The 16,226-nt window shown below is 35.6% G+C and overlaps 1 protein-coding gene across 3 annotated transcripts in view; it reads left to right on the plus strand.

Annotated features, from left to right (window-relative positions):
- The window catches only part of TBC1D32 (TBC1 domain family member 32), a 230,443-nt gene that overhangs the window by 149,258 nt on the left and 64,959 nt on the right, over window positions 1–16,226 (plus strand). For all 3 annotated transcript variants that reach the window (XM_044249741.1, XM_044249731.1, XM_044249751.1), the window contains exons 24-26: window positions 4,338–4,460; window positions 5,720–5,828; window positions 6,493–6,586. In XM_044249741.1, the coding sequence (XP_044105676.1) occupies window positions 4,338–4,460; window positions 5,720–5,828; window positions 6,493–6,586 (326 nt within the window). The remainder of the gene's footprint in view (window positions 1–4,337; window positions 4,461–5,719; window positions 5,829–6,492; window positions 6,587–16,226) is intronic.

Genomic DNA, 16,226 nt, shown 5'->3' on the forward strand with positions numbered 1-16,226 from the left:
GTTTTGAGACAGAGGTTTGGATATGGTCGCTTCTGCTCTGACTCTTGGAAGAGATGGGCAAAGCTGCCAAGGAAAGCCACCAGTGGGAAAGAGCCCCCGAAAACTGGTTTTCACTGAGCCCATCCCCCTACACGGGGGAAGGGCAGCTCACACCTGAACAGGGTTGCCTGGGTAACAAGCATGACAGGCCTATAAACTGCCAAGACTGAAACAGGAAGAAATTGACAACCTGAATAGACCAATAACCAGTAACAAGATTGAAAAACTTTCCAAAAAACCAAAGTCCAAGACCTGATGATTTCCCTGGGGAATTCTACCAAACATTCAAAGAGGAAGTAATACTTCTTTTCCTGAAGGTATTTCAAAAAATAGAAGGAAAACTTCCATACTCTTTCTATGAGGCCAGCATTACCTTGATCCCCAAACCAGGCAAAGACCCCATCAAAAAGGAGAATTTCAGATCAATATCCCTGATGAATATGGTTGCCAAGATTCTCAATAAGATCCTAGCTAATAGGGTCCAACAGTACATTAATAGGATTATCCACCATGACCAGGTGGAATTGAATCTTGGGATGCAAGGGTGGTTCAAAATTGCAAATCAATCAATGTGATAGGACAAATCAATAAGAGAAGAGAGAAGTACCACATGGTCCTCTCAATTGATGCAGAAAAAGCCTTTGATGAAATACAGCATCCTTTCCTGATTAAAACTCTTCAGAGTATAGGGATAGAGGGAGCATTCTTCAATTTCATAAAATCCGTCTATGAACAACCCTCAGTGAATATCATTCTCAGTGGGTAAAAGCTGACAGCCTTTCCCTCAAGATCAGGAACACAGCAAGAATGCCCACTCTAGCCATTACTGTTCAACATAATGCTAGAAGTCCTAGCAATAGCAATCAGACAACAATAAGAAATTAAAAGTATTCAAATTGGCAAAGAAGAAGTCAAACTCTCTCTCTTTGAAGATGACATGATTCCTTATGTGGAAAATCCAAAAGACTTAACCCCCAATTCACTAGAACTCCTACAAAAATAATGTGGCAGGATACAAAATCAATGCACAGAAATCAGTTGCTTTCTTATACAATAACAATGTAACTGTAGAAAGAGAAATTAAAGAATCGATTCCATTTACAGTAGCTCCAAAAACCTTAAGATACCTGGGAATAAACCTATCCAAAGAGCTAATGGAGCTATATCTTAAGAACTACAGAACACTCCTGAAAGGAATCAAAGAAGACACAAAAAGATGGGAAAACTTTCAATGTTCATGGATCAGAGGAATAAATATTGTTAAAATGTCTGTGCTGCCCAAAGCAGTTTATACTATCAACACCATCCCCATCAAAATACCAAAGGCATTTTTCAAGGTGTAGGAACAAACAATCCTAAAATTTATATGGAACTAGAAAAGACCCTGAACTGCCAAGGAATATTGAAAAAGAAAAACAAAGCTGGGGGCATCCTGTTGCCTGATTTGAAGCTATTTTACAAAGCTGTGATCACCAAGACAGCATGGTACTGGCAGAAAAACAGACATATGGACTAATGGAACAGAGAGACCAGATATGGACTCTCAACTCTGACAAAACAGGGAAAAATATCCAAGGAAAAAAAGTCTGTCCCATAAATGCTGGTGGGAACATTGGTCGGCTATATACAGAAAAATGAAATGCAATCATTCTCTTAAACCATACACAAAGATAAAACTCAAAATGGATGAAAGACCTTGGTGTGAGACAGGCATCCATCAGAATCCTAGAGAAGAACATAGGCAATAAACTCTTTGATATTGGCCACAGCAACTTCTTTGAAGACACATCTCCAAAGACAAGTGAAACAAAAGTGGAAATTACTTTTTGGGCTTCCTCAAGATAAAAAGCTTCTGCACAGCAAAGGAAACAGTCAACAAAACTAAAGAGGCAACCCATGGAATAGGAGAAGCTATTTGCAAGTGACACTACAGAAGAGGGCTGGTATCCAATATTTATAAGGAACTTCTCAAATTCCACACCTAAAAAACCCCAAATAACCTGCTCAAAAAATGGACAGAAGACATGAACAGACACTTCTCCAGAGAAGACTTGTAAATGGTTAACAGACACATGCAAAGATGTTCATCATCATTAGCCATCAGGGAAATGCAAATCAAAACCACATTGAGATACCACCTTGCACCAGTAAGAATGGCAAAAACTGACAAGGCAAGAAACAACAAATGTTGGAGAGGTTCTGGAGAAAGGAGAACCCTCTTACACTATAGGTTCAAATGCAAGTTGGTACAGCCCCTTTGGAAAACAGTGTGAAGGTTCCTCAAAAAATTAAAAATAGAGCTACCCTATGACCCAGCAATTGCACTACAGGGTATTTACCCCAAAGAATCAGACATAGTACAAAGAAAGGGCACATGCACCCCAATGTTCATAGCAGCAATGTCCGCAATAGCCAAACTGGAAGGAGCCAAGATACTTCAGTGGATGAATGGATAAAGAATATGTGATACATATATACAATGGAATATTACTCAGCCATCAGGAAGGATGGATACCCAACATTTGCATCAACATGGATGGAACTAGAGGAGATTATGCTGAGTGAAATAAGTCAAAGAGAGAAAGATAATTATCATATGGTAAGGAATAGCATGGAGGACATTAGGAGAAAGAAAGGAAAACTGAGGGGAGGGGGATCAGAGAGAAGACCCATGGAAGACTATGGACTTCAGGAAACAAACTGAGGATTTTAGAGGGGAGGGTGGTGGCACGATAGGTTAGCCCATTGATGGATATTAAGGAGGGCACGTATTGCGTGGAGCACTGGGTGGTATATGCAAGCAATGAATCATGGAACACTACAGCAAAAACTAATATGTACTGTATGGTGACTAACATAATAATTTTAAAAAGAAAATTCAGTGTGTATCTCTAACATATAAGACATGTTTATAAAAAAACAAGAAAAATTTACCATCTTGTCATTGTTATAGCTAACTTAACACCATATTCCTGATCTCCTCTAGTACCTATCCCATATTTTCCTGTGCGACTCAAAAATGCACTTTACAGTTTTTGCTTGAATCACAGTCAGAACCAAATCTTCACATTTGCTTAATATTTTGCTATTAGGGGTGCTTGGGTGGCTCAGTGGTTGAAGCCTCTGCCTTTGGCTCAGGTCGTGATCTCAGGGTCCTGGGATCAAGGCCTGCATTGCTCCGCTCAGCCCGGAGACTGCTTCCCCCACTCTCTCTGCCTGGCTACTTGTGGTCTCTCTCTCTCTCTCTCTTTCTCTGTCAAATAAATAAAATCTTTAAAAAATATATTTTTCTTTTAACTTTTAAGTTACCTTATCTGTTTTTCACAGTTTTTTCCCCTAAAGAAATGTTATATGAGATGTGATTTTTCAAATTCTGGATTTGGTTGACTGTTTCCTCCTTGAGATCATCTTTTTTTTTTTTTTTTTTTTTAGATTTTATTTATTTGCCAGAGATAGAGAGAGTACACACAAGCAGGCAGAGAGGCAGGCAAAGGCAGCGGGAGAAGCAGGCTCCCTGCTGAGCAAGGAGCCCGATGCGGGACTTGATCCCAGAACCTTGGAATCATGACCTGAGCCAAAGGCAGCGGCTTAACCAACTGAGCCACCCAGGTGTCCCTTGAGATCATCTTTTAAAATATTTCTGTGATTTTTGTATTTCTTGTAAACTGATAGTGTAATGTGTAGTAATTGGTTAATTTCAGGTTCAGTTTTTTTGGCAAGAATATTTCATAGATTGTTCAGTATATGTCCTCTTTCATCACAATAGGAGCCACATGATTTCCACCTGTCTCTCTTACCACTGTTGAGAGACAGGTAGAAATCATGCATGTTTAGGGAGAGATCAGTGTGTTTTGGTGTTCTCAGCTTTATCGGACAATTATAAAGTTAGCCATTGACGTTTCACCTGGTGAACATTTCCTGGTTTGGTAGCAAATGATTCTGTTGTTCCTTATGTAATTAATTGCTGATAAAAAATGGTGACAATTTGCAGTTTTTATGGATTTGCTAATGTTCCCTATCTAATTTTCAAATTAGCTGTTGAGAACGTGCTATTCCTGGATTTAGATAATTTTTTAAGAAAAACTGGACTAGAAGTTACCCACAGTCTTTAAATAATATTCAGATGAGAAAAACTTTTGAAGTATGTTAATAATCTAAATGATTCAAATCTATTTGAAGTAATTGTGATCTTTGTCATAAAGTTTGTGTTCTCATGTGTAGGTATTATTTTGAGACACCAAGAAAGCTTTTAGAATGTATTTTATAAAATCTGTTTTTTATTGTTCTTTTTTATATAGGTTATTAAGTGTGGTATGTTGTGATCTAGACACTCTTCTTCTACTAGAGGCTCAGTATCAAGTGTCTGAAGTGTTACTAAATGCTCAAGAAGAAAATATCTTAGAGACCTCTGAAAGTCACAGGTAAAAACAAAAAAGAAAACCAAAAAAAAATGTTAAGACAATATTATTAACAATAGTTTTCTTTATAGATCCTCTGTTAAGGCAGTGATTTTGTATATGTAGTTTCATGTTTTTCCCCTATCTGAATTCAATAGATTTAAAAAACTGAGTAAAAAGCAATGAAAATACAAATGTCACCATTCGAAAGATTATGATAGGTGTTTGTTTGGAGGATTGAACAGTACTGCTTTCTGAATTTTTGTTTCATTTAGCATTTTTTTTTTTAAAGATTTTATTTATTTATTTGACAGAGAGAGATCACAAGTAGGCAGAGAGGCAGGCAGAGAGAGAGGAGGAAGCAGGCTCCCTGCTGAGCAGAGAGCCTGATGCGGGACTCGATCCCAGGACCCTGAGATCATGACCTGAGCCGAAGGCAGCGGCTTAACCCACTGAGCCACCCAGGCGCCCTAGCATTTTTTTTTTTAAGACCTGATTTTATTGATGGTTCCATGAAGTTCTATCACCTTTAAATTCAGGCTGGAGTGTAAGTTGACTCATTAAACAAAATGTTTGATTTATTGTCCATTACAGAGTTACTCTTTACCCCATTCTCTTAATTATGTTAGTTCACATTCATAATTTCTGATTATTGCAAAACGAGGTTATGGTAATATCTTGATTTTTTTTTCCTATTTTACTTCTCATTACCTCAGTTTGGCTGACATTTATTGAATACACATTCAGTATCTGGTACTGTTTTCATGTCTGTATTTAAAAAAAAATGTTCTTCCATTCTAGCTCAATTTTAGAAGAATATAGAAGCCCAGGAACATTACTGAATTCTCTAGATTTGATACAGAAGGGTGATATTAACAGCTGCAGGAAGTGTGGAATGTGCTCAAAAGCAACATTTAGATTTTGAATTTAAGGCACTGGGTCTAGAACCCAACGAAACCTTTTCTAAAAAAGTGAAAAAGTCATTGTGGAAATAATGTAGGTCTTAATTCCATTTCTTTAAATGCAGTAACATTTGACAAGAAAATGTTATTTTATAGTATCATTTATCTCATTTTAGTAGTTATATCTCTATCAGTTTTTTGCTTTCTGACAAAGAAAGCTGTAAGATAAGGAGAATTTAGCCCTTTCTAAGTGATACATTGTTAATCATTTTCTAAAGTTTTCTATAGAAAATTTTATTTTTTCTTTACATTCCACTGATTTGATTTTGGAATTAAATCATATTCAATTACGATAATAAAATTGATATGTTTATTTTTCAGGAATTTCATAATTGATGGCTTATCAGTAGAGAGAAATCATGTTCTTGTTAGAATAAATTTTATTGGTGGGCCCATGGAACGAATTTTGCCTCCCAGGGTACTAGAGAAGGTGAGTAGGGTAAAGAGGAATCTTTGTTAGTAGAGAAGCTGTAGGATACAAGTAAACACTTTGAAATGAAGTAGTATTCTTTGTGATGCAGGATAGGCTATTATTTCATTAAAAAGTTGTCATTTTTCTGTGTCTGTGATGTTTACTTTTGATGTCTTTGTTTTTCATGATACCTAATTTTTATTAGATGAATGTATTTTTTGTATTTAATTAGCAATATTGAGTACTTCTCCTTCATAGACATTGGCTTTCTCTTGAAGGGGCTTTTTTTTTTTTTAAATTAAGTGCATTTTTGCTCTGTTAGCCTGGGAAAGATGAGATAGAAATAATTGACAATACGAGATAAACAGTTTGGTTTTTTGAATTTGCTTCCTATTTCAATATAGGAAATACAGGTTTCTTTTGAAGACTTTAATTTCTCTTTCATGGAAAAAAAATAATTAGACTGTCATTATCAGTCCTAGTTGCTAAAACAAGTTACCATGTATTACATTTCATTTTAGTTATTATCCTTTGGAGAATTGAATTATAATTGCCACATAGCTTTTGGTTAGTTAGGCTACAATTCTCATGTCTATGAAACAATAACCACTTTACTGTTTCGGAAAGCCTTAAAATTCAGTATTTAATAATATTTCCTGAAGTCATTTGTTTTCTTTTTTAGGGTGATGATCCATATCCTTGGCCCATGTTTTCTTCATATCCTTTACCAGACTGCTATCTCTCAGAAGTTACAAGAAATGCTGATCTAAAACAAGGTGAGATATTTACCATCAACTGCCATGTTATTTTAGTGCTTTTATGGTTATAATTTGAAAAAAAGAAAAAGTATCGTTATGGGAGATTAGTACTATTTCTCATACAGCTTGTGTATGTGGATACATTTATGCCTATTTCTATGTAAATTTCTTACTAAATTATTTGTATGCTACTGAATAATTCTTATCAGAACATTTTTTGGTTTAAACAAAGGAATTATGATTTTTGATGAGTTCTGGATACATAGGACTTTATTCAGCAGAGTAATATTTTTTGGTATCTGCGTGCCATACATTAGTTCTGTGTCCTCAAGACTGGTCTATTTATATAAATTATATAAATATAATAAAAGTCCAGGTGTCTGCCTTAGAGGAGTTCATGAACTTTTGGAGAATACATACAATTAAATAATTGTATGATAGTGCAGTATGATAGAAACTAAATAGTTAAATGTGTAGCCTGCTAGGACACCTTCCAAAGAAATCAGTGTTTAATGCAAGGCATGAAATACGTGTTTTTTGGGTAATGTAAGAGCATTTTTGACTGAGAAAAACAGCAGAGAGGATTGAAAGGAGCAAATTATATTCAGAGAACTGTGAGTAGTTCAGGATGTTTGAGATTTGGTGTCAGGGCAAGAGAAACCAGAGGTAAGACAGCTGGTAATCCAAGTTCAACCATAAGGCCAGCGTAGCTGAAGACTATTGTGAGAGCAATGAAAATTCCAGCCATTTTTAGATTAGAGAATTCCAAGGTGAAATATGAAGATATATGATCAAACTACTCATTAATTTGAGAAGTTAAATCTTATGTCAATGTGATCTTCAATATTCTTGAAGTTGTGCTAGAAAAAAAGATTCATTTAACATAGGTTTATATTTAACGGAGTGATTGTTGAAAAAAATGGTTTTCATGTGTCTTTCACTTTTCCCTAAATTTACTTGCTTTCAAATAATTAAGAGAAGCCATTCATTGATATGTATTGTTTTTATTTCTATCCAGTGTTCGAGATATATATTACCTTTTTCACAGATGCATAGAAACAAAAATTGTGTTTCGTTGCTTTGTTTTTTCATTTCTGTCTACTTAGAGTTTAGGAAAGAACATAAGGGAGCTTTTAGACTTTTTTTTTTTAAGATTTTATTTATTTGAGAGAGAGAGCATGAGAACATGAGCAGGGGAAGAGGCAGAGGGAGAGAGAGAAGCAGACCCCTTGCTGAGCAGGGATTACCAACATCGTTCTCTTATCCCAGGACCCCAGGATCATGACCTAAGCTGAAGACAGACATTTAACTGGCTGAGCCACCCAAGTGTCCCTAAAGTTTTTAATATTTGTCTTTATAATGCACTAAACATTTTTTCTTTGTTTTCTTCTTGTACAACCTAAACTATTGATTTCAGAGATGTGTGAGTGGTAGGAAGTATTTTTCAATAAGAAACTCTTGAGAGAATACCACTTTGAACACTTTTCCCCACTGACTCACATCTTTCAGTGAACCTAAGCCTTTCTCAGTCACTCTCGTGCTTTCCTGTCCTACTTTCAGTCCTCTTAATGCCTTTATATTTTGTTGTTATTGTAGATTTCATCATTTATTTGCCCTTTCCTAATTACCAGGTGCTTCACTAGGCATTGGAGATAAAATGTGCATTAAGACATGGCCCATTTTTGGTACCCCAGCTCTTTTCCTGATCTTTTCCTTATTACAGTGAAGCATTGTTATCTTTGCTAAGTTTCACTTGGTAACAAATACTAATTTTTTGAACAAGTTCATTTTCAATTTCATTATGTGACTGTCATATTTGATAATTTGGTTTTCCAGAATAGTTCAATTTAAAAAAATGTCCCTTATATTTTTAAACAGAACAAGGAAGACAAAGATAAGAAAAATAAAGTTAAATGGACACTTCCCTGAAAGAAGATGTTTTATCAATTCCTAGGAAGTGGTGCTCAAAGGAATAAAATTTTACTCCTTGCTCTACTCTTGTGAGTGATTTAGAAAAGGGAGTAATAATAATATCTCTGACTAGCCCAAAAGATAACTGCAGAATGGTCATTAACTGCAAGTGGGCCCATTGTACTGCCAGGCAGTCATACACAGTGTCCCTGGGTCCACATTCTCCCACTCTCCTAGGTGACCATTTTAAAATCTCTCTCATCAAACCTTCACTTTACCATCCTAGCCAATGATACCATCACTGACCATCCCATCCAATGATAATTTTGTTTTCTAGATTACGGAAGAAATAACAAAGAAAAAATCTTCCACATGCTCCTGATAAACACCAACTCAGCTGAATCTGTTGCAATTTTGGGTTATCGTTACTATGAATAAACTGCCAATGTTAACTTACAAAGGCTAGCTTCTCCATCCATGTACTACATTCCATCTTCTTCTCAAGGATACTGCTTCTAGCAGTTCTCCATTTTCCTTATTGCTCTTTTTTTGTTGGGGGAGTGGTGTGGATGGGTCTCCATTGTGGCTCTTTGTGAACCAAAAACCTGCTATTAATTCTTCCATATTTAAAATATCTTCTTTTGAATCTACTCTTAAATCTGTCATTTTTTTTTCTTTTATGCAAAATTCTTTGAAGGAATTTGTCTAATCTTGGTATTCCAGTAACTCCTTCTGCTCTCTCTTGAATCCACAAAGCTAACGAGGCTTTCACCCCTATCATCACACTGTGATTAAATGTACTGTGTAGATCAGTCCTCATCCTGCTAGACTTAACATTATTATTCAACATGTTCACTCCCTCCCTTTCTTTTGCAACACTTTCTTCACTTGGGTTCTAGAAAATGCATGATGGGATTTTCCTCTGGTGTTTCTAGCAAATTCTTTTGTCTTCTTTGTTTGATTTTTTTCTTTTTTCTTAATTTATTTTTTTATTTATTTTCAGCATAACAGTATTCATTATTTTTGCACCACACCCAGTGGTCCATGCATTCCATGCCCTCTATAATACCCACCACCTGGTACCCCAATCTCCCACCCTCCCCCCCTTCAAAATCCTCAGATTGTTTATCAGAGTCCATAGTTTCTCATGGTTCACCTCCCCTTCCAATTTCCCCCAACTCCCTTCTCCTCTCTAACTCCCCATGTCACTCACTTCAAATAAGTGAAACCATATGATAATTGACTCTCTCTGCTTGACTGATTTCACTCAGCATAATCTCGAGTCCCGTTTATGTTGCTAAAAAAGTTGGGTATTCGTCCTTTCTGATGGAGGCATAATACTCCATAGTGTATATGGACCACATCTTCCTTATACATTCGTCCATTGAAGGGCATCTTGGTTCTTTCCACAGTTTGGCGACTGTGGCCATTGCTGCTATAAACATTGGGGTACAGGTTGCACCAACTTGCATTCCCACCAAAAGTGTAAGAGGGTTCCCCTTTCTCCACATCCTCTCCAACACATGTTGTTTTCTCTCTTGCTAATTTTGGCCATTCTAACTGGTGTAAGGTGATATCTCAATGTAGTTTTAATTTGAATCTCCCTGAGGGCTAGTGATGTTGAACATTTTTTCATGTGTCTGATAGCCATTTGTATGTCTTCATTGGAGAAGTGTCTATTCATATCTTCTGCCCATTTTTTGATATGATTTTCTGTCTTGTGTGTGTTGAGTTTGAGGAGTTCTTTATAGATCCTGGATATCAACCTTTTGTCTGTACTGTCATTTGCAAATATCTTCTCCCATTCCGTGGTTTGCCTCTTTGTTTTGTTGACTGTTTCCTTTGCTGTGCAGAAGCTTTTGATTTCGATGAAGTCCCAACAGTTTATTTTTGCTTTTGTTTCCTTTGCCTTTGGAGACATATCTTGAAAGAAGTTGCTGTGGCTGATATCGAAGAGATTACTGCCTATGTTCTCTTCTAGGATTCTGATGGATTCTTGTCTCACATTGAGGTCTTTTATCCATTTTGAGTTTATCTTTGAGTATGGTGTAAGAGAATGGTCGAGTTTCATTCTTCTACATATAGCTGTCCAGTTTTCCCAGCACCATTTATTGAAGAGACTGTCTTTTTTCCACTGTATATTTTTTTCCGTTTTGTTGAAAATTATTTGCCCATAGAGTTGAGGGTCCATATCTGGGCTCTCTACTCTGTTCCATTGGTCTGTGTGTCTGTTTTTATGCCAGTACCATGTAGTCTTGGTGATCACAGCTTTGTAGTAAAGCTTGAAATCAGAAGAAAAACTTCCAGACTCTTTCTATGAAGCCAGCATTACCCTGATCCCCAAACCAGGCAAAGACCCTACCAAAAAGGAGAATTTCAGACCACTATCACTGATGACTATGGATGCTAAGATTCTCAACAAGATCCTAGCCAACAGGATCCAACAGCACATTAAAAAGATTATCCACCATGACCAGGTGGGATTCATCCCTGGGCTACAAGGATGGTTCAACATTCGCAAATCAATCAATGTGATAGAACAAATTAATATGAGAAGAGAGAAGAACCACATGGTCCTCTCAATTGATGCAAAAAAAGCATTTGACAAAATCCAGCATCCGTTCCTGATTAAAACACTTCAAAGTATAGGGATAGAGGAAACATTCCTGAACTTCATCAAATCTATCTATGAAAAACCCACAGCAAATATCATCCTCAATGGGAAAAAGCTTACAGCCTTCCTGTTGAGATCAGGAACACGACAAGGATGCCCACTCTCACCACTCTTGTTCAACATAGTATTAGAAGTCCTAGCAACAGCAATCAGACAACAAAGAGAAATAAAAGGTATCCAAATTGGCAATGAAGAAGTCAAACTCTCTCTCTTTGCAGATGACATGATTCTTTATATGGAAAACCCAAAAGACTCCACCCCCAAACTACTAGAACTCATACAACAATTCAGCAACGTGGCAGGATACAAAGTCAATGTACAGAAATCAGTGGCTTTCTTATACACTAACAACGAAAATACAGAAAGGGAAATTAGAGAATCTTTGTTTGATCTTTAACTTCCCTCTAACCTCTAAACTTTGGAGTGCCCGAGGACTCAGTTCTTAGTTGCCTATCTTTCTAGCACTACTTACTCTTGGAGAACATCTCATCTCATGATTAAAATACTGTCCAGTATGCTGAGGGCTGTCTGATTTATATATCTAACCCCTATGCCTCCCCTGAAGTCTGCATTCATATCTAACTGCCTACTTGACACCTCTGCTAGGAAGGTTAATAAGCACATCAAACCTAACACATCAGAGATAAACTTCTCATACTCCCTCAAAATCTATTCTTTTGATTATTTTTACTCATTTCAGAAATGGCAACTTTTGCTTCCAGTTCTTTATGTAATAAACCTAAAGGCGTTCTTTGACTTCTCTCTTTGTCTTCATACACACATCTAATCTGTCAGCAAATGCTCTTGACTCTGCCTATCTGAAATCACTTTCTCTCATGCAAAACCCTCATCTCTCACTTGTATTATTGCAGTAATCTGCCAAGTAATCAATGTGTTCTCAACACAGCAACCAGAGTAATGCTGTTGAAATGTAGATTGCATCACATTACTCCTTAATTGAAACCCTCCAATGGTTTCACAGCTAACAAGGCCCAGTATGTTTGTGGCTTCATTCCTGTCAAAGCTCTGTTTTACTTCAGTACCATTTCAAACCTCTTTAATGCCACATTTCCCTACCATATTGGACAAAACTTCTGTTCTTTCTGCTTATCCCTAAAATATAAGTATCTGACTAAGGCATTATTCTCAATTTAATAGTAGTACCTAATACTTCCTCCTAATAATAATGGTCCTGGTTTTTGTTGAGAAGGAGAGAATGATCTAGGCACCAGTGGCTAATCCAGGATGTACATCACAGAGATATCTCTGTGAACTCAGTGAGAAAAATGTAGCCAAATGAATTTCTAACAGTTCTAAAGCTAAATTGAAAGTTTGTTTCTGATTAAACACAGCTCAATAAATTAAATATTGTACAATTTTAAATATGCTGTATTTAAGCTTATAATACTTTAAAACATAGCTGTTTGGAAGACAGGAGTTCTTATACTTTTCATTTTGCCTTTTTTTTAAAATTTGAAAATAATGATTCATTAATTCTGATAGGTGTTATTTTAGTTGCCATTTGCACTGCAAACTTTTGGGATATCATTTCATTGTTATGGGGGAAAAAAAAAATCAGCTTCGGTTGTGTGCACATGGTGACATCCTCTTATTTGTCTCCCAGCTTCTACATTTATCCTCCTTGCTACAGTTAGCATCTCCTCATCTGTTAAATTGCCTCTTGTTAGCTCATTGGCATTAGTGTTAGCTATTAGATAATTTATCTTCATCTGTAAATAAGAATCTCTAGACATCATCTGGTTCAGTTATTTTTCTTTGTGTACTATTTTAGGGTCACCATTCTAAAATGTAAAAGCTAGTGATTAATATTATCTGTTTGTGTATGTATATATGAACATTATGGGTATACATATATAAACCTGTACAGGTATATATGTACACATGTGCACATGTGTATATGTATGTTTGATGTATATATGTGTGATACATATGTGTGATATATAAATAATGTGTGTATGATATAAATAATCTTATACTCATGAAAAAATTACCTTTCATGTGGTAGATATAACTTGGAATATTATATTTCTGTTACGCTAGAGTTTAGATAAATTGGAAGAATATAGTGAGTGCAGTAACTTACTATTACCTGTGTAGCAGATAAAAGGGAAAGGAGAGTGGGAGAAAGGAGAGTTGTAGTGTGGTTAAAAGCCAGTATAGGTTAGTGTGTTCAGGAGCTGTTAAAGTGTACTACTGGAAATTGACTCATAATGTCTTTTCTATATGAAACAGATCATGAGATAAACAAAATAAAACAGATTGCTTTGTTTCCCTAAGCTAAACTTAGATCTCCCAGGAGTTATTGTTATACCCCTAATTGGTTAGTCTATTCAACTCCATTCCATTTTGATGTGTTCAGGATGGGACTTCTTTCTCTAAAGGGGAACAGAAATTTGGTACTTTCATACTGAGAAATAAAAATGACTTGAGGGATTAAATAGCATGCTCTGGTTATTAAATACCATGACTTAGCGAGACAACTGCAAGTAAGAAATTTGCTCTTCCTTTCTAACATCCTATATTCATTTTGTTTTTAAATTACTTTTATAATGTTCATTCAGGCTGAATTATAAAATAATCAGCGATCTAGATTACATCTGTACTCTATATACCTTACTATTGTGGAATGTCTGTCCCTATCAGGAAATCATTTGGATCTGTATTCACTCAGCTGGGGCTGGTACCTTTAAAGTAGAGTGTGAGTTTTTGTGTCATGGGTTGTGTCTAGTAATCCTGACAGGGCCAACAGAGCAGTAGAAGCACAGCACTGACTCGCAGGGCCACTGGCATTGTTCTTTGATCTAGAAATTCAGATGGCTACTCATTGAAAGCCTCAAATACATTAGTTACTTGTAATGCAAGTAAACTTCTTCATGTTCCTTGCAAGTTCTCCATAGTCACTCTTTACCCATATATCCCTCCAAAGGCTCTTCCTTAAAAAACAAACAAAACAAAACAAGAAAAACATTTACCTCCTTGGGGCTTTCTAAGAAGTAAACACTAACAGCTAATGTGAGCCAGCTGTGTAAATAAATGTGTCACTTTCTCATTCTTTTCTCTCCCTTACCCTTGACTTCATCTTGTGGCTTTTGTCTCTATAATAATTGACCTATATATTCTATATAACTCTGTGGGTCTTGTTTTATTTTGTTAAAAACAGCTTTATTGAAAGGTAATTAACATACTATACAATTCACCCATTTAAAGCATGCAGTTCAGTGATTGTTTTTAGTATATTAATAGCCATCACCACAAAAAACTTTAGAACATTTTCACCACCTCAAAAAGAAACCCAGTACTCCCTCTTTCTTTCACCTCTTTCTTCTTTCACCCAGCCCTAAGCAACCACTGAAATCTGTTTATATACAGAGATTTTTCTAGTTTGGACTTTTCATATGAATGAAATAGTGTAGTATGTGGTATTTCATGACTGACTTTTTTCTTAGCATAATGTTTTCAAGGTTCATCTCTAAGGTTCATTCATGTTGCAGTATGGATAAATACTTCATTCCTTTTTATGATTAAATAATATTCCATTAATTTAAAAAAAAGAAAAAAGAAAAAAAATTCCATTATGTGCATATACCATAATTTGTTTGTTTATATATTTGTATCTGCTGATGGACACTTGGGTTGTTTCCAACTTTTGACTTTAAATAATGCTGCTATAAACATTTGTGTACAAATTTCTGCATGAACATGTTTTTATTTCCTCTAGAATATATACCTAGAAGTAGAATTGCTGAGTTAAATGGTAATTCCCTGTTTAATAGTTTGAGGAACTGGCTCACTTTTCTAAAGCAGCTGTGCCATTTTACCTTTTCACCAACAGTTTTATGAGATTCTTATTTCTCCTCCTCATCATCATCATTTGTTGTGATCTTGCCATCCTAGTAGGTTTGAAGCACTATTTCATTGTGGTTTTGATTTGCATTCCCCTGATGACTAATAATGTTGAGTATCTCTTCATGTTATATATGTTCCTTGCAAAAATACCTATTCATATCCTTTGCCTATTTTTTAATGCTTTGTCTTTTTATTATTGAGTTGTAAGAGTTTTTTAATATATTCTGAATATAAATTCCTTATGGGATATATGATTGGGGAACTTCTTTCATATTTCAGAATATATTAAGTTTATACTTCTGGGCCTTTGCTCTTGATGTTCTCTTTTCCTGGAGTACTAGCTCTCCTCTTTACACAGGTAATTCCTTCTTAATAGCTCTCCTCTTTACACAGGTAATTCCTTCTTAAGCTTTTATGCTGAGTCTGAATGTTACTTCTTCAAAGATATGTTATCTCCACCTTATCTAAAATATACCTCTTCCCTTACTTCTATCTGTTTGCTTCCTGTGGATTCCTCTAATAGCACTGTTCCTTACTATGAGTTTATGTTTTTGTTCACTCTCTGTTGCCCTGCAGTGTAACTTCCATTAGACAAAAATGTTGTCTGCTGTAGGTATTAGACAACAATAGATGTCTATTGAATTTCTTCTCTATTTTTCCCATCATCAAACTCTATTTTCCAAATCTTTGTGAGTGGACGTTGGGAATTCGTTTCAGGCTCCTATGTAAATTTAGAAGTTTTGACTCAAACCTAAAATAATCTCTGGTCTCACTCATTTTTCTAGACTATCAATAGCTTTGTAGTTAGAAAGCCCCTTGAGCTAGACTTCTGTATATATCATTCATGAAGTAGACATCTTTTTATAGTTATTTTATCATTTACAAAGTGGTACTTTATGTTTTTATAGCACATAAAAGGTATACATTGTCAGCATTACATCTCATTTTTTTCCACAATTGAAAAAATAACCAAAAAATGTACAGCCTTTATTCTGTGATTACTCCAAATTTAATCTTTTTAGTTTTACTGCTTCCTCTCTGCATTTTTACTTATCTGATAGGAAATTGAATTTCTGTCTGGCAAAACATTCTCTTTAAAATACTATATAAAGGAGTAAGTTCCATGGTGATAATCATTCCCTTTGATGGAATGCACCACATAATGTTAAATCTTTATAGTCTGATTGTTCAGATATTTTTAGTTGG

The sequence above is a fragment of the Neovison vison genome, chromosome 1 (genome assembly GCF_020171115.1).
Source record: "Neovison vison isolate M4711 chromosome 1, ASM_NN_V1, whole genome shotgun sequence".
Taxonomy (NCBI): domain Eukaryota; kingdom Metazoa; phylum Chordata; class Mammalia; order Carnivora; family Mustelidae; genus Neogale; species Neogale vison.